Source organism: Centruroides sculpturatus, unplaced genomic scaffold (assembly GCF_000671375.1).
Source record: "Centruroides sculpturatus isolate CEXI.00-Female unplaced genomic scaffold, Cexi_2.0 scaffold1369, whole genome shotgun sequence".
Taxonomy (NCBI): domain Eukaryota; kingdom Metazoa; phylum Arthropoda; class Arachnida; order Scorpiones; family Buthidae; genus Centruroides; species Centruroides sculpturatus.
The window spans coordinates 105,950-128,018 of NW_019385515.1; the positions used below are offsets into that span (position 1 = coordinate 105,950).

Below are 22,069 nucleotides of genomic sequence, written 5' to 3' on the forward strand. Positions count from 1 at the left end.
CATTTCATAAAGTATTCATTAAAATCTCTAATGTTTTGAATGCTTGCATTTTATAATCATTAATCTTTTTTACAATGTAATGGTGGTGAATTCATGGGACAAAACAACAAAAATGGTTGTTTTTATTCAATCCATGTAACTTCTTTAAATTTTAAACCAATGATATTGAAAAAGTCTAAGATCTAGTTTTGACATAGCTAAATAGATCTATTTGAATGTGTATATTGGTTTTAATTTATTTCAGTGAGGACATTTTTCTTAAACTTAGTGACTTCTCTCTAGTGAAGGTATATGACAAGAAAAAGAACTGCAGCAGATTGTAGGTTGCCAAAGTCTGTCAAATTAAGAACCACAAATATATGCCCTTCTATAGAATACCACAGACAACAGGATTTTTTTAAAGACCTCTGAAGAAGCTTACTTTATAAATGGGGATTTTGTTACGAAACTCTGCCACATTATTAGCATTCATTGCACTTTAAAAATGTAAGTTTTCCTGATGACTTTAGTGACTTGAATATTTTAAAAAATTCTTTATTTTCTCATTCTCTTTCATTTTCACTTACTCAATCAGTTTTTTAGATTACTTAAGTTATTCAAGCAGTTTTTATTTCTGTAAAAGTTGCTTTAATGGGCATAATATAGGGCCTAAGTGGGTAATAGACCTTTCTGACAAAGAAAAAGTATTTCCTTTCTCTTCAGTTTTAAAATTAGAAACAAATGTGACTTTTAAGTTACCATTTCTTTTCACCCCATAGGTAGAGACAAAAAAAAACCAAGTAAAAAGAAAAAGAAGGAATTTGATTACTTCATATATCACCTATTGAAGTTGTTAAGAAAGATAAGACCAGTTTTTAAGAACTTGTAGTCTCATCATTAGCATTATTGAAGATACATAATCATTTAGGTAAAGAATTGTTTCTATTCACTATAAATTACAATGTTGGAAACTTATTCAGTTAGAATTGTAAATCAGACAAGTAACAAGTATATTAGAAAGACAATAAGAGTGCACAATAAAACTCACCGCATGACTGAATTCAATGACCAATGGCAAACTGTTGCTTTTAACAAATTTTTTAATGTTATCTTTTGTAATTTCTTCTTCATATTCATTCTTTCCTTCATCAAACTAAAAAGAAAAAAAACCACCAACAATTAACAACAAATATAGTGTCCTATGCTATATATAATTTCAGATTTATAATATCTAGTATTTATTTTCTAAAAATTCACAATAAAGTTTGAATTGCTTTTCTTTCTATGAAGACCAAAGTACTAATACTAATTTTAGCCAAAAATTATAAAAATAATGTTTATAAAATTTGCCTTTAAAATAAATTCTTGTATTCAAAATCAGCAAATTATGTAAAATTTATAAATTTAAATACATTCAGATAGATTTTACCAATGTTTGAAATGTAATATAATGAAAATTAATTTTACTGAAAAAAGTTGAATTTTGTACAACAAATTTGTACTTTTAAATTAATTTTTTGGTTCATATCCAAGATTAAGTTAATACTGTTTATGCTTACTTTTTTAAATAAGATGATGGTATCTTTCTCGACTTTAAACTCTTTATAAACATTTTCATTGGAAGTGATGCCAAAAGGATGGTCGTCGATCGCGTAAGCAGCCTCTAAATAAACTTTTGCTAGTTTACTTTCTGGGTCCTTAAAGAATCCTATCACTACCACGTCTTTACTGTCTTTAAATTGCACTGTTTCTTCAACTGTATTTAAAGTAATAGCGGGTGGTCCGGTTTTCTTTTTCAACCAGTTGACGATATCGTTTGCAGTGCGTCCACCTGGAACATTTTAATTTTATTTTATAGAAAGTTTTACTGTATTCTAACTAACAACTAAATTATTTAGTAAACACTTATTGAATAAAATAATCTTACTCTAAGGAGTTTTTTTTAATATAAAGTATCAATACCTTTTCCACCCTCTGAGTTAAAGATATTAAAATTCATTTCCATAAAGTCAAATTCAGGCAATTTTATTTTATAATAAATATGAATAAAACAAAAAGTAGATGTCAATTTAATTGCTTATCTTTTTCACATTATCTTATAATATGTTTGAAACAATATTTTAATGTATCACTTTATATTTATATGTAACAGAATTGATCTATGTTACAGTAATGCAGAACTCCAGCTGTGCATTTAGTAATATTACTTTCAAATACACTTCAGTATCATTAATTAAAATAATTTTCTCTATTATTTACATACTGTACTTTATTTTTCACCAATATTTATGGAATTTATAATATACAAAAAATCTTTTACTAATTAATATTAACCTTTTTTTTAATTGGAAAATAATATACTGACCCGTATAATCAATGGGCTCTCCCTCACGGAAGAATTTGATTGTTGGATAACCTTTCACCTTGAACTTTCCTGCTAGTTCAGATTCTTCGGTCGCATCAACTTTTGCCAGTCGTATTTCAGATTTTTCTTCCAACAGTTGCTTAGCGGCTTTGGCATATTCCGGGGCTAGTGCTTTACAGTGTCCACACCAAGGAGCATCTAACAAAAGAAATAAAATTATGTACAAACTAATTACAAAAATATTTTGACTTTAATTTTATAAAAGAAAAATATATTTTAAAATTGGGCCTCCTGTTCCCAAGCTTTCCATATCTGGTCTTGATTTTTATCTATTTAACTCTGTTCTCAAGATTAATTAAGGAAGGACAGACAGATGACAGTGGAAATTTATAAATCTACAATTTTTTCAAATTGCAGCACAATAATAGATGAAAAAATTTTACAGATCCAGGAAAAATATTAAAAATTATTTGTTTTAATTCAAAATTATGAATCTTCCACCTTAAGCTTAATAGTTTCTCTTTTCAAGATTGTTTTGCAGATTAGTTTTTAGGTAATATTGCAACTCTTACCAGATTTTGAAATGTTTGTCTTTGCTGAAACTCCAAACATTTTGCCCTGTTTATAGAAATAATAAACTTATTCGTAATTGTAACAAATTAATTTGGAGAAAAAACAATTTGAAGTAATTAAAACTTTCCTTAAAATAGAATATTTGTCTTCTTAAATACAGGCAGCCCTCGACTTTTGTGCAATTTGCCATTTCACACATTTTTAAAAATTCAACTTTTCAAGTATTTTTGTTGATAATGAAAAAATTTGCTTCCATGCAGAATGCTCAAACACTACAAAGTGTGGTAGCTTGCTCTATGTTCTTGGACACACATTACTTCCTACAATAGTGGACATCTCGGAATCATAATCACTACTGTGTTGTTCCAAGCAAGAGGTCAAAACAGTTTCAGTCTTACATTAGGGTGTGCGTCAACATGTTGTGTGTTTTGCCAATTTTGTTTATGTTTAAATATTTCATCCTTATAAATTGATAAACATGAGTGACAAACAGAGAAGCTGCAGTGTTGATATGAACAAAAAGAAATTAAGGACTCAAACTTCATACAATTGAGACAAAGATGGAAATAATTAAACGTTCTAAAAACGTCAAATCTTTTTCTTCAATCGGACGTTTGTATGATGTAAACAAATCTATGATATGTTCAATTTTGAAAAATAAGAGTAAATTAAGGAATACATTCAAAATTGTGGAAATATATCTTCAAAGATTGTTTCCAAAAGACACAGCATAGTGATGGATGAAGTGGAAAGATCTTTGTCATCATGGATTGATAATCAACATCAAAATAATGTCCTCTGAGTTTTTCAATTATTCAAGCTAAGGCTCTTAGTTTGCATGAAGATTGGAAGACTAGATTAAATGAAGATTCTAACATGGTGTTTCAAGCAAGTAATGGCTTGTTTGACAAATTTAAAATGAGATATTCTTTACATAATATTAAATTCACTGGAGAATCAATCGGCTGATGCAGATAAAGATGCTGCAGAATTTATTTCCTTATTGTCCAAAATTATTGTAGATGGAAAAGATTCTCCTAGCCAAATATTCAATGTAGATGACATGGGTTTATTTTGGAAAAAATGCCTAATCATACATTTTTATCGAAGGAAGAATCAGTTGCCTCTGGACATAAACCTTCCCAAAACCAATTAACATTGCTTCTTGAAGGAAACTTAGCTGGTGATTTAAAATTGAGGCCATTGTTAGTTTACCAAGTGGAAAATCCCAGAGTATTAAAAGGGAAAGATAAAGAATTGCTTCCAGTCATTTGGAAATCAAATAAAAATGCCTGGGTTACTGCGTTAATATTTAAAGATTGGTTTGCTTTTCATTTCGTGCCAGCAGTTAAGCAATATTGTAAAAATAATAATTTACAATTTAAAGCATTATTAATCTTAGACAATGCTTCAGGAGCCCAAAATCTCTGCAGAATTTATACCTGGAAATTGATGTTGTGTTTTCTTCCTCCCAATAGTACCTGCTTCATACAGCTCATGGACCAGTGATAGCTACATTTAAACAATATTATATGAGGACAATAATGACTAAGGCCATCAAGGCAACTGACAGGGAAGATGGGTCAACATTAACAGATTTTTGGAAGAACTATAATATATGAAATGCAATAAACAATATTGGAGACTTGTGGGATGAAATAAAAGAGTTGACAAAGAAAGGTTCCTGGAAACAATTACGCCCACAAATAATGAGTAATTTTTATAAATTTTGAAGAAACACTGAAAACCATCACAGATGAAGTAGTTAGCCTAATGAATGAACTAAACTTGGACGTCAACAATGAAGATGTTAATGAGTTGATTGAATCTCACTCAGTACCTCTGTCAAATGAATACTTAATTGAGCAACAATGGCAATTTTAACAATTGCAATTAAACAATTGGGCATAATGGCAATTTAACAAAAGCAATTAAACAATTGGGCATAAGCTAACAAGAAATCAATCAATAGTTTACAGTACGGTGCTAGCAAGGATTCTGAAACAAATGAACAATTGGCTTGATATATACACGTATCGTGTTATTTTATGGTGGACAATCTGAAAAGTTTACTGTATACACAATGAAAGTGAGGAAGAAGTTTACTGTATACACAATGAAAGTGAGGAAGAAGAAGCTGATAAAAACATCAAGACTTTGACAATTAAAAATATGAATGAAGCCTTCATGCATCTTGACAAATTTTTGACTATCATGGAAGAATGTGATCCCAATGGAGAACGTATATCTCAAGTATGTAGGGTGATTGAAAAAGACACAGCATGTTATAGAAATCTTTATCAAGAAAAGAAAAAAAAGGGTGGTATTCAACTAACTCTTGAAAGTTTATAAAGAAAACACCTGAAAGCACTTAAACACACCTTGTTAACTTCATTATGTATACATATTGATAAATGAATACTTTAAAACAATTTTTGGTGCATATTTTTTTTTACATTCCTCTACTTTCAAACATTCAACATTCGCACACACTTTCAGGAACCAATTATGTGCAAAAGTCTAGTGATGCCTGTAAATTGAAACAAGAGATAAATAGATAAGATGTTTAAAAAATCTAAAAATGTAAATTTTTCCAAAAATACAATTTCTTCATCTCATTAACTTATTTATTAGTTCTTAAAATCAAATCAAAATCTTAATATACTAAAAATAAGCAATTATAAAACATATAGAAAATTATAACTGTTCAAATTTTTCTCTTATTAGAAAAATTTCATTCTTAATTATTGAAACAATTTAAATATTACGCCATTCTAAACCCTATAAAAAAAAATTATGATTGAAATTTTCTTCCATGTTTGATTTCTTTGAAGATTTTCACTCTTTCCATCCTGTGGGCATTAAGAAGACTTTACTTCCAAGCCACTATGGGTTTGGCCACACCTATGATGGAGAAAACTTGGTGGTAAAACATACCCAAGATAAAACATTCCCAAAAAATTTGAGGCATCCGAAGCAGATTAAAACCCAGGTCCCTGGAGTCGTAAGCCGACATCTTCGTCATCTTGCTCATCTGGTCATCACTTCCAAATATGATCACTAAAGTTATACTTAAAGTGGAAGAAGATAGTATTTAATTTCAAAAAATTTTAATTTCTAAATTTGTGAAAATAGTATTTTTAGTTACATTAAAACTAGAAAGTCCCTTTATGTGCAATATTTGAAACAAGAAAATATTGACATATATTATGATGTATACGAAAGTCAGAAGTCAAAATTTACCTTACTGAATATTTTAATTAAAAAATGATGGAAACGAAAGTCTACCATAATTGTCATACCAATCTTCATATTTAATTTTTCAGTGTTGTTTCCCCATTTCAGAGAGAAAATGAACTAAACAATTGGGCATAAGCTAACAAGAAATCAATCAATAGTTTACAGTACGGTGCTAGCAAGGATTCTGAAACAAATGAACAATTGGCTTGATATATACACGTATTGTGTTATTTTATGGTGGACAATCTGTAAAGTTTACTGTATGACATAAACTGAATATTTAACTGTCTTTAATTAAACTTCATGGTTGAGCAAAGATAGAGCCAATCAGCAATACAAATGCTAAATTTTGATTTATTCAAATTCAAAAGTTTAAACTACATTTTGATAGAAAATAAAAGAAACAAAAGAAAGTGCATCTATCAACATTTTTTATTCTTCAAGTTAACATGTTTACTACCAGTTGAGGCGATTTTGAATCACGCAACCTTCATGTAACACAGAATTATGTCAATTCGTAGCAAACACGTTATTGATGTTTTAATATTTATTTTTTTTAGTAGTCTACATGAAAGCAACATTTCCATTACAAAACTCATCATTAAATCCAAAATGGTACATAACTATGAAAAGTGTTGCTAAATATGCTGCTAGGATTAAAAAAGTGATTTTCGTTAGTGTCAAAATCATCTTTTAAAAAGAAAAATAGTTCTGTAGAGAACATTTTTACTATTAAATCTTGGAATAAATTATCAAATAAATACATTATTATTTTCACTAATCCATCCATATCATTTAAATTATGACATTATTGTAAAGTAAATGACATTTCGAAATACAGATTTTAATTTGTTAAAAGAAACAACTTGAGAATTAAACTTTGGATGTCTTGAGACAGTTTAATTTATTGATTGAAGTCTCAGGTACAAACCAATTTGTTTTTAGTTTAAATTCATATTTTTACATTTTAAAATGATAAATTTATTAATTTTTAAAATAAATTATATTTTTCATATTATAAAAATTGAATATGTAATTTTCTTATTAAAAATATAAATTTCTTGAAAAATTTCTTCACTTTAACAATTTTTATATTAAACTTTACATAATTAAGATGCACAATTAATTACTTTCAACATATAAATCATATTAATTTTAATTCTTTGTCCTAAATTCCAAATGTGGCAATATAAATAAATGATGTGAGTTGATATTGAATTACAGCAACAAGCTTTATATTATCTGTATAATTAAAACTAGTTTAATAAAGAATTATATTTCATTTTATTAAGCAAATAAAAGGTCTGTACAACACTTGAAGGTGTTGAGGTTGCAAGTCAATAATAAAAACTATTATCAGTTTGAAAATTTTCAATAATCTTCATCAGGATAAAGGTATTTCTATTAGTATTTATCATCACAACATAAAACCAAGGAATAAAAAAAAAAATTGGACTCTGATTGACTGTAAATGCACATAGTGACTCTAAATTAAAACTTATAAATGACAGCTCAATAATATACTTATTTCATCAATGCCTTAAATTCACTTCAATGAGAAAATGAATTAGAAAAGCAAGTAACTTAATATGAGTACTTAGAAACACTGTGATTGAACTAAAAAGAATTGAAAAACAGAGGTACAACAAGGGAAAGGAAAGATAATAGATGTGGGAAAGAACTACATTCTTTGATTTTCCTGTGATAAATTATTATTAAATTTTTCTAGTACAATTGATATAAAACCTTTTCAATTTTGGATAAGAAAGTTTGTTCAACTTTAGAGTGAAGCAGCATCCTTTCCAATTTGGTGCTCCAGACAACTGCCCATATTGCTCACCCCAAATACAGCATTGATTGCATGGGATGATTTGAATTTGTGTTTCAGCATATAGATAGGGCAAACAGAAAGTGTTTATGTTTTCTAAAAAAGAAAATACCAACACTTACAGTGCTTGCCCCATCTGGCCCTGAAGACTACTTAATTCTCTTTTAAATAAATACTTGTGATCAATGGATTAATATGTGACAAATCTGCCACAATTGTCACATTTAATCCGCCACAAATCTAATGCCAACTTTTGCATTCTAATACTTGTTTGGAAGAAATAATGTTCTTTTCAATCAGCAACTATATCTGTGGTGATCAAGTGATGTTGACAATCAACTATATCAAATTATGGTAAGTCTAAACTGTCTATATCTAAATTTATAGCACTAATATACTGGGTGTTCAGAAAATAATGCACCATAGGAGTGCATGACAAAGTAAGAATGCAGTCAAGCAAGCACAATATGCAGTGGTATGTTTGTTGTTATGTTATGCAGAATTATGCAAAAATTTAACATAAAATACAGGAATAGCAACTGTACCACAAACATACAATACTGATTGATCACTAACCAGACAGTTTTAAACCTAAATATATTAAATTACATATCCTGACTGACTCATCATCGCCCAGAGCAAACTGCTGAACTTAGAGGTGAAATCTGGTACACAGAATATGTCATGAAAATGCACACTAAGAAGGGATTTTTCAAAATTCCCCTGTGGGGGAAGAGGGAAAGGATTAAGGCTTAAAAAGTCTTAGCCCTGAAAGGCAGTACCACAAACGCGGTTTATAGAGATACTGGGGTAACTGAAACTCTATTTTTCAGTAAATATTTATACTTTAGGAATTTTCAAATAACGTCATTTATGTTTCGAAAAAAAAAAAAAATTGAACTCAGATTTATCATATCTCAGAATCCCATAATATTTGAAACTTGAATTTAGGTGCATTAGTAGTCCTTAGTTTGAAACAAACAAAAATCAGTAATTTTACCAAATTAGTAACAACTAATGATTGAGAATCTTAGTGAAGTACTGAGGGAGGGTTATTTCTATCAAATTGCAAAATCCGCATGTAACAGCTAGTAGGAAATAAACTTAATGTTGAAAAATCTTTAGAAATCCAAAATGAAATATATTTTAAAAGAAAATTGAAGGCTAAATACACAAAGACTTGATGTCTTCTCACATCCTTTACAATTACAGGAACACAATTTACATGAGCAGAGTTGACCTTTCTTTTGAGACTTCTCTGTTTATGAATAAGTAAATTGATTAAAAGTTCCTCTGGCACTGGATTTTTGTAAAAATATTTCTTGAAAAATCTTTAAATATTCAGGATGTAATATATTTTTAAAAATTTACATATTTGTAAGCAGGGAAGAGCTTCAAAAGAAAGATTAACTTTGTTCATGTTAAATGTGTTCCTGTGGTTGTAAAGGATATGAGAAGAGATCAAATAACATTTGTAGAAAAATTAGAAACAAATATATCAATCACACTATACCTTAAACACTTTTCCAGCATTAGTTTAATCAAAGCAAGCAATTATTTTATTGTGACATTGTCACAATGCCGGGCTGCAAGTTTAAATCATATTTTTTAATTTAATTTAAAATAGATGCTCTTCACCTTCAAATTATCAGCGTCTTGCCCCTGTACATCATACTTTCCCTTTAGCAATTGAATCGTGCTGGTCATTTACCAAACATTTTTGGGGAAAAATTTTTGAATTGAAATAACATGACTTCTGGTTTGCAGTGAAAGTTCATGTATAGTTAGTTGGGGCCTCCTGCCCTAGGGTTTCCATATATTATCTTTTCTTTCATCTGTCTAACACCAATCTTGAGATTAAGAAAAGACAGATGGATGGATAACAGTGGAAATTTTTAGGTCTACAATTTTTTCAAATTGCATCCCAACAAATGTTTTCAATCCCATTCTGAGGTTTTCCTCAGATTAAAAATGTATTAAAATACAAACTAAAGAAAATAACTTCATTCTATGACTGCTATTTTTAAATTAAATATAAAAAAAAAAGGACATCACAACATAAAACCAAGGAATAAAAAAAAAAATTGGACTCTGATTGACTGTAAATGCACATAGTGACTCTAAATTAAAACTTATAAATGACAGCTCAATAATATACTTATTTCATCAATGCCTTAAATTCACTTCAATGAGAAAATGAATTAGAAAAGCAAGTAACTTAATATGAGTACTTAGAAACACTGTGATTGAACTAAAAAGAATTGAAAAACAGAGGTACAACAAGGGAAAGGAAAGATAATAGATGTGGGAAAGAACTACATTCTTTGATTTTCCTGTGATAAATTATTATTAAATTTTTCTAGTACAATTGATATAAAACCTTTTCAATTTTGGATAAGAAAGTTTGTTCAACTTTAGAGTGAAGCAGCATCCTTTCCAATTTGGTGCTCCAGACAACTGCCCATATTGCTCACCCCAAATACAGCATTGATTGCATGGGATGATTTGAATTTGTGTTTCAGCATATAGATAGGGCAAACAGAAAGTGTTTATGTTTTCTAAAAAAGAAAATACCAACACTTACAGTGCTTGCCCCATCTGGCCCTGAAGACTACTTAATTCTCTTTTAAATAAATACTTGTGATCAATGGATTAATATGTGACAAATCTGCCACAATTGTCACATTTAATCCGCCACAAATCTAATGCCAACTTTTGCATTCTAATACTTGTTTGGAAGAAATAATGTTCTTTTCAATCAGCAACTATATCTGTGGTGATCAAGTGATGTTGACAATCAACTATATCAAATTATGGTAAGTCTAAACTGTCTATATCTAAATTTATAGCACTAATATACTGGGTGTTCAGAAAATAATGCACCATAGGAGTGCATGACAAAGTAAGAATGCAGTCAAGCAAGCACAATATGCAGTGGTATGTTTGTTGTTATGTTATGCAGAATTATGCAAAAATTTAACATAAAATACAGGAATAGCAACTGTACCACAAACATACAATACTGATTGATCACTAACCAGACAGTTTTAAACCTAAATATATTAAATTACATATCCTGACTGACTCATCATCGCCCAGAGCAAACTGCTGAACTTAGAGGTGAAATCTGGTACACAGAATATGTCATGAAAATGCACACTAAGAAGGGATTTTTCAAAATTCCCCTGTGGGGGAAGAGGGAAAGGATTAAGGCTTAAAAAGTCTTAGCCCTGAAAGGCAGTACCACAAACGCGGTTTATAGAGATACTGGGGTAACTGAAACTCTATTTTTCAGTAAATATTTATACTTTAGGAATTTTCAAATAACGTCATTTATGTTTCGAAAAAAAAAAAAAATTGAACTCAGATTTATCATATCTCAGAATCCCATAATATTTGAAACTTGAATTTAGGTGCATTAGTAGTCCTTAGTTTGAAACAAACAAAAATCAGTAATTTTACCAAATTAGTAACAACTAATGATTGAGAATCTTAGTGAAGTACTGAGGGAGGGTTATTTCTATCAAATTGCAAAATCCGCATGTAACAGCTAGTAGGAAATAAACTTAATGTTGAAAAATCTTTAGAAATCCAAAATGAAATATATTTTAAAAGAAAATTGAAGGCTAAATACACAAAGACTTGATGTCTTCTCACATCCTTTACAATTACAGGAACACAATTTACATGAGCAGAGTTGACCTTTCTTTTGAGACTTCTCTGTTTATGAATAAGTAAATTGATTAAAAGTTCCTCTGGCACTGGATTTTTGTAAAAATATTTCTTGAAAAATCTTTAAATATTCAGGATGTAATATATTTTTAAAAATTTACATATTTGTAAGCAGGGAAGAGCTTCAAAAGAAAGATTAACTTTGTTCATGTTAAATGTGTTCCTGTGGTTGTAAAGGATATGAGAAGAGATCAAATAACATTTGTAGAAAAATTAGAAACAAATATATCAATCACACTATACCTTAAACACTTTTCCAGCATTAGTTTAATCAAAGCAAGCAATTATTTTATTGTGACATTGTCACAATGCCGGGCTGCAAGTTTAAATCATATTTTTTAATTTAATTTAAAATAGATGCTCTTCACCTTCAAATTATCAGCGTCTTGCCCCTGTACATCATACTTTCCCTTTAGCAATTGAATCGTGCTGGTCATTTACCAAACATTTTTGGGGAAAAATTTTTGAATTGAAATAACATGACTTCTGGTTTGCAGTGAAAGTTCATGTATAGTTAGTTGGGGCCTCCTGCCCTAGGGTTTCCATATATTATCTTTTCTTTCATCTGTCTAACACCAATCTTGAGATTAAGAAAAGACAGATGGATGGATAACAGTGGAAATTTTTAGGTCTACAATTTTTTCAAATTGCATCCCAACAAATGTTTTCAATCCCATTCTGAGGTTTTCCTCAGATTAAAAATGTATTAAAATACAAACTAAAGAAAATAACTTCATTCTATGACTGCTATTTTTAAATTAAATATAAAAAAAAAAGGACATCACAACATAAAACCAAGGAATAAAAAAAAAAATTGGACTCTGATTGACTGTAAATGCACATAGTGACTCTAAATTAAAACTTATAAATGACAGCTCAATAATATACTTATTTCATCAATGCCTTAAATTCACTTCAATGAGAAAATGNTATTAAAGATCCTTTGAAGAAGTGGGAGGATGTCAGAACAACAGTCTTAGAATGGCATCCAAACCAGGTTAAGGCTTGGGGATTTCTGCAATTGCAATGCTATTAATTACTTACGAAAAATCCTGAAGAAGAGAGAAAAGCAATCGACATTAGACAGATTCTTTAACCCTTTCAAACAGAAAAAAAACCACGACTAATAAAAACGCAAGACTATGTATGTATTTTTATTATCATCAATACATATAAATAAAGGTAGTAAGAAAGTATATATTTTTTTATTTTGGGGGGTCTCCAGAACCAATTAATTAAATTCCCATAGAAACCTATGGTAAATCGATAATCGGTTAACGAACAATTCGGATAGCGAACAAAGTCTTGGAACGGATTATGTTCGTTAACCGATCACCCACTGTACTTATTATGATAAAATGGAAATTGTCCTTGCTTTATATCTTCGAAGAATTTTTATGTTATACCATAAAATTCCAGTTTAAATGTTACGTTTGGAGTTTGGTATGTATAGAATATCAGTAATAATAATAATAAAAACAATAGTTTCATTTTGGATTACACTTTTGTAATTAGATGATAAAAGTTATGTTAAATTAGCATATAATAAACTGCAAAAAATTGCATTCAATGATGGATAATTCTACATATAATTGGTTGCCAATGTTGAAAAATTTGCTAGATTGACATGGTTTCTCATTCTTATGACTGTCTCAAGATACTCATTTAATCAGAAGCTATCAAATGTTAATTATAAGAGTGTGCTGTGAACAAATCATACAAGACTGGTCTTTGCTGGAAAAAAACAAACATTTTCAATTATATCATATTATTAAAACAACTTTTACAAGTGAGGATTATTTGTTTATGGACATAAACTATCATGGTAAAACATTCAATACCGTGAAAGAAATGTGGTCAAATCATATTTTGACATTTATTAGAATTCTAATAACAAATCCTGAAAAAATTTATAGTAATTGTAGTAAGCAAGTGTATGAAACTCGAGAACACATATTCTTTCATTGTATAAAATTTGAAGGAAAAAGTATTTGATAAGATTTAAATCTTGAAAAGATATAATCAATGTATCACATTTTAAAAAAATAATTATTGTGTATTTTACTTTGTATTATCTTGTAGTAGACTATTACATTAATTTGTTAAATAGTACTAACTTGTGTTTTGTGTATCCCTGTATGTATTTTATTTTGTAATATGTTGTACTAATCTATTATATTAATTTATTATCATGCATGAGCACAGGATTATTTTCACAATTTGAAAATCAAGACAATACGATTTAATTTATTATGTTGCACTAACTTCAGCTTTATGTAATTCCCTTGTAATGAACTAAGGTTCAAACAATAAAGAATTAACTGATTGATTCTATCTTCATTATTCTTGTAGCCTTTTGCAGGTCATAGGCAACAGTTTTTTCAGGCTATAATTGGTAAAATAAGATAGCTTCATCTATGTTATACACATCTTTCATATCATACAGCTCTATTTTGTCAACAGACTAGTTATTCCCCCTTCTACAACATCCAAATCAACTTCAGCAGTTTCACTCTGATGTGCAATGATGCTACTTAAACTAATACATCTACCCATTCCCACAACTGAAATTGTTATATCATCTGCTTTCTAAATATTTCTGCTTGCTTTCTTATCACATTATCTATGACAATGTCATTCTTAGCATTTACTTATGCAATCCTCATCGTTAATGCTTTTTCAAGTTTGTCATACTTTCTAGTTTTCAATTTTATAGCAGCTCTATTTTCTGCATCCATCCACTCATTTTTCTGATTTAAAATATCTCATACTGTATGTCTATTTTACATTTTCTTCCAGAGAAGAAAAAAGTGACTAGCAACATATTTTTGAAAGCCTGTTAGATATGCTTCACTGTATGCACAAATTTCTTGCTTCTCACTGACTATAAAGACAGTTTTCTTCTGCATTGTGTAAAAGATTAAAACATCACAGTGGACAGTACACACTCTACAGCAACAATTTGGAGCAGGAAAAAATCTAAATAGTTTTGGACTTGACTATCAGAATGTGTGTCCAATTCTTTGTTGTATGGACCACGTAAAAATCTTAACTGTCAATAATGGTCACACCTAACTGTCAGTTAAGTAAGAAAAAATGTTACTGATGACAAAACCTCTTGTTTCTGAAATTTTAAAGATGCTAGGAACTTCTACTCCAAAAATATTTTAATTTAATTAACTTTTGTGAAAATAAAAATATTATGGTTTATTCAAAATATTTTGTATAGAAATTGACTACTACATTTTAAATCATAAGAGTGGATGATAAAAAACATGGAGTGGAGGTTTATACTATTGATTTACTACAGAACAATTTCCCCCCCACAATTTTTGGTAGAAAACTTTGAATGGCACTGAAAGGACAGTTTAAGCAACTGCAAGTCCCTTTTCTTTATTGCAATGGTGCAATTATGCTGTGCACCTGGCTATGATACTGAATAAACAGACTGCAATGCTTCTTACTAACTAATGGAAACTATGAAAAAGAACAAAACAGTCAAAGTCTTTCCTTCCTTTGAATACAAATCAAATCTCTGACTATTAAAATACACAGGAGTAATCCAACTTGGATCGAGAACAATTTACGTAATTCATTTTTCAATATTTTCATACAACAATTTTAAATCATAAATAAATAAACTAAAACTAAAATTTGGAATGCTTTTTAGCATTCCAAATTTTAGTTTTAGTTTATTTATTTATGGTCTGTCAAAAACTAAAATTTCTATTTTCGTTAAATTTTATAAGATATTTTAAAAAATATCCAACAATAATTAGTGAAAGATTAATCATACAATTAAATGATTATACAACGTTGTTCGATCATTCGTCATTAATAAGCTAACTTAATAATTGCCCCCTCCTTAAAAATAAGTAACGGTAAATACTTTGGTATAAACTTTTAATGTGTAAGAATGCCAACAATTATACTCAATTCTGTATCCTGCCATTTGAATTCATGTCTTAGTAAGAACTTCCTTAACATATAAAAATTCTATATTTATTATAATAAACAGTGCAGCTGCAAAACAAAATCAATTATAGATAGTTTCATCTAATAAGTGCACTGTCTACTAGAGGAAGATGCGATTTTTATATCTGTTTAACACCATCCCTCTTAAGATACGTTGAAATGATCTTTATGTATCGTGTGTTATTTTATTGTTCAAATATTAATAAAGTGAAAAAAGTTACTGGATTAATTCCATTAATAGCTGCCCCAAATGGTAGTTGCACCCAATTCCTAAAGAATAGAAACAATAGTCACCCTCTAATAATAAGCAAACACTACAGCACACTGTCTATAATTTTTATTAAAATATATATGGTAATATTAGGAAAAGAAATTTCAAAATACAGACAAATTATATATATATATATATATATATATTGTGTGTGTGTGTGTGTGTGTTTCAGATTACAGTTATTAGAGTTGATTAGGGAATTCTGTACTAAATCTTATTGACAATAATATGTAACCTTAAGTTTCTTTCTTAACTGTTTTCCTAAGATTTAGATAATTGGATTATACAGAATTTAAATTCTTTTTTGCTATTAGAAAACATTATTTAAAAACTAAAACAATTAAATAAAAATAAAAGAATTATTCACTATTATAAATAGATCATTAATGTTGCATTTCTAACTGTTCATAGTAGGAACAGCTGCCACTTTTGCTTTCACACCTGAATACCAACTGCATGGAAATGCTTAATTAGGTAAAACTGTCTTCCTTGACAAAACACTAAAACATTCTAGACACAGCTGTTCAAATAAACTAATTACGAGCTTGCTTGAAATATTTATATTAAATAATTTTATTAGAATTGTAGCTTTTATTGTCTAAATGTTAGACTACCATAAAGAAATCAAAATTATTATTTTTATTTTTAAACTTCATTGTATCCAATACAACACATATTTAAATAAAAAGCCATTTAATTTGTAAATAAGATACTTCAATACGTTGCATTCAAATATCCTAAAAACATTAAAAATTTTCATTTATTTTACAGTTAGATCTAAAATAAAAAAATTACAAAATTTCATTTCTTAAATTATGCTACACCAAGAAATTTTATGGAATATCTAAGTATAAAATAATAGTATGTTTAAACTTGGTGGTTCAGTTGGTGCGACAAAAACATTTTAAAAGTCATATTTTTGGTGCTTAATTGTATAAAATTTTGATACCAGATATAAATATAGGATTATAAAAATAAGTGATCTTATTCAATAACTAATATATAAAGTTTACTGGAAAAACCGTAAGGTTGGGTTGGGTAAACATGCCCGTTGAGTAACTCCATCTTTCTGCCATGTCTCGGATCCATTATGGAAAGTTCGCAAGTGCGGAAAATAAAGCCAACGTGGACGTGCACCGACAGCATTCGAGCCATTTTGCTGTAGCCGCCTCCGTGGTTGCCATGGTGGTTCAAAAAGTACAGACAAGTTTGGTCTCTTCTTCTGACGGGATATGGACACTTTTCGTATTTAAAATTCAGCATTCAGTGGTCGTCGTCAACGAAACACCAAAGAACAAGCATAACATATTGACAACAAACAAACAATATCATAATATTATTTGTCTTTTAGTTTGGCAATTGATGGGAAACATCACACACGTTCAAAAGAAAATCTATGATTATTTTTATCCAGAAAGGTAAATTAAACTAATTTGCAAATTTGCAGCAAGATCCAGTTTATGGCAAATTTTATCCCAATTCCCCGCAATGTAATTAAAAAAAATTAAATCATTATGCTTTAAAACATTAATATGGAATAACAAACCAGATAAATTAAAAAGACATAATGGTTAACAAAATACAGGACTGAGGAATAAACATGACCCATCTAGAGACAAAAATTAAAGCTCAAATTCTCAATCATTTAAAAGAACTAATTCTGGGAGACAATAAGCTGTGGGCACCGTTAACCACATACTGGATAGGAATGAAATTATGAAATACCAATAAATCCTTAAACTCAAATCTATGAGCAAGAAGCTGGATACAATCACCCTTCTATCAGGAAGCATCCAAAATATCTACAGATTTTGTAAAATAGGTAAACAGACACAGACTGGGACAAAAGTAATACCAAGTCCCTCTACCATACCTTATTAAACAGAATAAAAGAAGAACCACATATTATAGAAAAGTGTCCAAATATAGACCACAAGAAAAAATGGCAGCTCATCCAGAAAATAAAAACCACTTCAAAAAATACAGACACGCACCGGTTAATGTCTCACAATCTCCTAACTACCGGACACTTCCTCCACTCTCGTCACATAGTATCTCAACCACATTCACTGTGCAAAGGGTGTAACGAAACAGAAACAACAGAACACCTTTTCTTCAAATGCCAAAGAACAAAAGAAGCGTGGGAATACACAAACACGCTTCTTCAGAAATGCAAAAATGTAAAAATCAAAAATTTACTCCGAAGACCAGTGCCGTAACTAGGCAGGTGCAACAGGTACACCCACACAGGACCCACTTAGAAGAGGGGCCCAAATGCAAATTCTTGCACAGGGCACAGGAATGACTAATTACGGCACTGCCGAAGACAGCAACTTTCGAAGAAAAAAGAAAACTGGTGCGAACAATGTGAAATAATACCTGCCAAAACAAGATTTATACTGTGAATTGCAAGAAACAAAACACGATTGAACTTACCAAGTTAAACATCAAATACAGACTAAAATACAGGCTAATAACAGTAGCAAAAACGTGGAAAACAAAGCTACACCAGGTGCAATTTGAAAAACCGTGGAAAAAATATTATCTAGTGTAACATATTTGTTCAGAACACGCAAGAATAAATATGTAAACGAAGAAAATCCTATGTGAGCATAACATAGATTACACAACAAATATAATAGTGTAAATACTATTGTTTGTTTAAAAAATAGATAAAGTAATTCGTAAGTAAAAGTTCTAAGCTCGAGTTTTTAAACGTACGTAATCGTATTCCTCGCAATTTCTTAACAGTTTCCTACACACAGTATATTCTCTCTCCGTTCCTTATGACGTAATCGGCATGCCCCGGGTGACACACGGCAAGTATTTATTTACGGTAATCGTTTACAGTTTTCCTACCGACTCGGATTTACTTTCGTTGACGTTTACACACGCGTAATTTAAACCGTCAAGATACGATCTTTGGAATTAACAATACATACACGTTTTTCGATATTAATCAATTACAAAAACTTATCAACGGTAAATACACACGTAGGCACACGTAAATACAAAATTTAAGAATTTTAGAGGTAAATAGTAAAACAACCGCTGCATAAGGAGGAAGAGACGACATTCAATAATTTAAAAGTGGAAATAAAGAAGAGGATAGATTTTAAGAGGGAGAGGAGAGAAAGGATAAATACTTACAGAATTCCACTAAGACGTGTTTGTTGTTTTCGATTTCTCGATCGAAGTTGTCTTTCTTCAACACCAGGACGTCGTCTTCTCCTACTTGGCCCACCACTACCGTTACGTATAAGGCTACGGGTATTAATTTATTAAATAAAGTCATAGTGTTGTAAATACGGCCGGAACACTACGAAGGGTTTCGAACGCGGCGATGTGTTGCGCGGGGCCGGCGCATGCGTTTATACGGCATTTCGGGAATCGTGTTGACGTCCGAATGGTTCAAAAATGGCCACGTGATGCGGGCAAGGTGGTCGTTTCGGGGGGAAGAAAACTGTCGGGGTGGAGGAAATTTGACATTTTCCGAACACGTCGGTTAATTTCTAGAAATGCGTGGCGGAGTTCTTCTGCCGTAAACCAGTAACGAAGGCGTTTAGCCACGTGGGTATTTATAAGACGGACAGGTGGGGAAAAGAAAATCGGTGGAGGAAGAGCCGGAAATATTTAAAAAATGTCTCGGACCAAGGCGAGGGCATTACTTCCAAAACCATCGTCGCACGAATAAATTAAAGCATTTTCTGTGAATTTTCTATAGGAAAAACGTACGCCAGATAGGTAAACGAACGGACCTAATAATACTAAATCGATATAGTCGGCAAGTTTTGGAATTAAAGAATTAGACGATAAATTTAAAACGGCGAGTGCTCGATTCTTTATTACGTTTATTTAGGCGTAAACCAAGTCCGCATTTTAAAAACCCGCCATACGTTTGGACGGCCCCGAAAATAAAAAAAATAATAATAAAAAAATACGAACGATACCGAAAATGGAGGTGTGGCCGGACGCCTTCGGCCTTTCTCAAGGGAACTTATTTTTTCTTGCGAAAATAATCGGTCAGGGGGGAGAACCGCCGGCCGGCCAATTAATTAAAGGGTGACTTCCGGCTCGGAAGCGTTATCGGTAGGAATAAATTTGCCGATTCTTAATTGGAATGCCAACAAAAGGGAAAACGACTTTTCTCTCCGGTGTCGCGGCCTTTATCTCGCCGGGCAAAAAGAACTTAGACTTGGCCTTATTGCCTTTTCCGGAAGGAGCGGAAATTCCTACGATCTATTTATGGCGGAGAAGAAACGATTTCGCGCTTTGGTCTACGGGAAGGAGTCGGCTTTGAATTTTTAATATCCGGTAAATTTAACGCGGCCTTATCCAATCTACATAATATAACCGAACTTCGGAGTCGTTATCTTTACGCTCGACCCTATCTTTGCACGTGTGCTTTTTTTCTGGGAAATCCGCCGTCCGGTCGACAAAACTCGCGCCGGACCCGAGGAAGATATCAATAACCAACCGAGTTAAATAAATATGTGCCGACGTGGCCTTTTCCTCCACCCGATACATACGTCGACCATAACCGCTCGGCCTCTCCGTATGAACTATAAGGACGACATACGAACGCCGGGTCCCGCCTTCCGCGCGTGCTAAAGCGCCCTCTCCTCTGTTTTCCTGGAGCCATCGCCCATTCTAATTTCGGCTTTTACCGGCAGATGGCGTTTAATTAAAAACGTCCTACTTACGCGGCGGTCCGACCCACTTACTTGTTAGTGCCACGGATGGAAAACGTCTTTGCTCCTGTATATATCCACGTGTTCGGAAGAATTAATAAAGTTTAATTTGAAAACTTATTTACGAAAATTACAGAATTAATGCCGTGTACGTTTTTATACGGCCGATGTCGGGATGCAAGACACTACCGTATTTTAGTAGACGAAATCAATAGGACGAATGATATACCGTGGCCGAGGCGAAATTATCGCCTACGGAATCTTAGGCTTCATTCATATTTATAGGCACGTAACGTGGCAGACACGGCACTGAATAGTTTTCACATCTACAACCCAGCATGCACAGATGCCTTCAGGCATAGTAGGGAGTGCACGCGCGTACCATGTTCCGGAAATTTTCGATAGAACTAGCCATGATGGCAATTTTACTAGAAGAAGAAGAAGAAGAAGAAGAAGAAGAATCGGGTTGTGTAGAAAAGCAACTAAAAAAAAGTTTGCTGTTCATCCCATGAATGTAAAACGAAAAAAAGAAGAATTCTACACATTATTCAAGGAGATTGTAGACGATGAGGACAGATTTTTGAAATATTTTAGGATGAGTAAATATGAGTTCGAGACCATTTTAACTAAAATTAAACAAATGATAACTAAGCAAGACACAAAGTTCAAGGTGTCTTTATCGCCTAGAGAAAAAGTAGCCGTTTGTTTGAGATAAGATCTTTATTGTTCATGTAGATCAGGGATCGATATAACATTATTGGGAGGTCGATGCGGCTAGGGGGTCGATTGGAGGGTCGATGGAAAAATTGAAACTAAAAATCACGAAGGTTTTTTTTCTTTTCTTTTGCTCATACACTTGTACTTGTAATAAAACATTACGGTGGGGGTCAATGTGAGGTTTTGGAAAGTTGTTAGGGGTCGACGGTTAAAAAAGTTTGCCGACCCCTGATGTAGATATTTAAATTTTACAAAACGTTACTAAGAGTACTAGCAACTACCCTTTTCTTGATTTTGGTACAAAATTTGGTCCAGGTAAACTTATTATAGAGATAACAAAATTTGTTTTATTCTGGGACATATGTAGTAAAATAATGTTGTAACTAGTATTCAGGTGTTGTTTCTTGTATGTTGTCCTGTCGTCGTATTTCTGGTTCTTGGATATTGTTAAGTTATAAATCTACTCGCGATTCATATAATCGGGTGAGGACGGCCAAATATCTAGCGGGCGGGCGGCTAACAGCCCGGAACCGGTCCCGGATAGAATTGGATGCGTTATACGTGTAGCAGCCACCCGAGGTCCTAGGCTTCCACCGGATAAACCGGGTGAGGTTGATGCTGTGTAAAGCGCACACGCGAATCTGGCTTTTTGGATGCTGACAATACAGAGTTTCCACTCCGCTATTCCGCCACTAATA

At 31.4% G+C, this 22,069-nt stretch overlaps 1 protein-coding gene across 2 annotated transcripts; it reads right to left on the minus strand.

Moving 5' to 3' along the window:
• Positions 1–940: 940 nt before the first annotated feature.
• Positions 941–20,513, minus strand: LOC111639715 (protein disulfide-isomerase-like). Of its 2 annotated transcripts, XM_023385653.1 has the most exons (5): positions 3,045–4,370; positions 2,917–2,962; positions 2,345–2,542; positions 1,539–1,810; positions 941–1,132 (listed from the first exon to the last, which is right to left on the minus strand). In XM_023385653.1, exons 1-5 carry the CDS (start codon positions 3,114–3,116, stop codon positions 956–958), a joined length of 765 nt encoding a protein of 254 aa, XP_023241421.1. In that variant the 5' UTR covers positions 3,117–4,370; the 3' UTR covers positions 941–955. The 2 variants fall into 2 exon arrangements, with proteins under 2 accessions (XP_023241421.1, XP_023241420.1); XM_023385652.1 differs by lacking the exons at positions 2,917–2,962; positions 3,045–4,370 and adding an exon at positions 19,114–20,513.
• Positions 20,514–22,069: the final 1,556 nt, after the last annotated feature.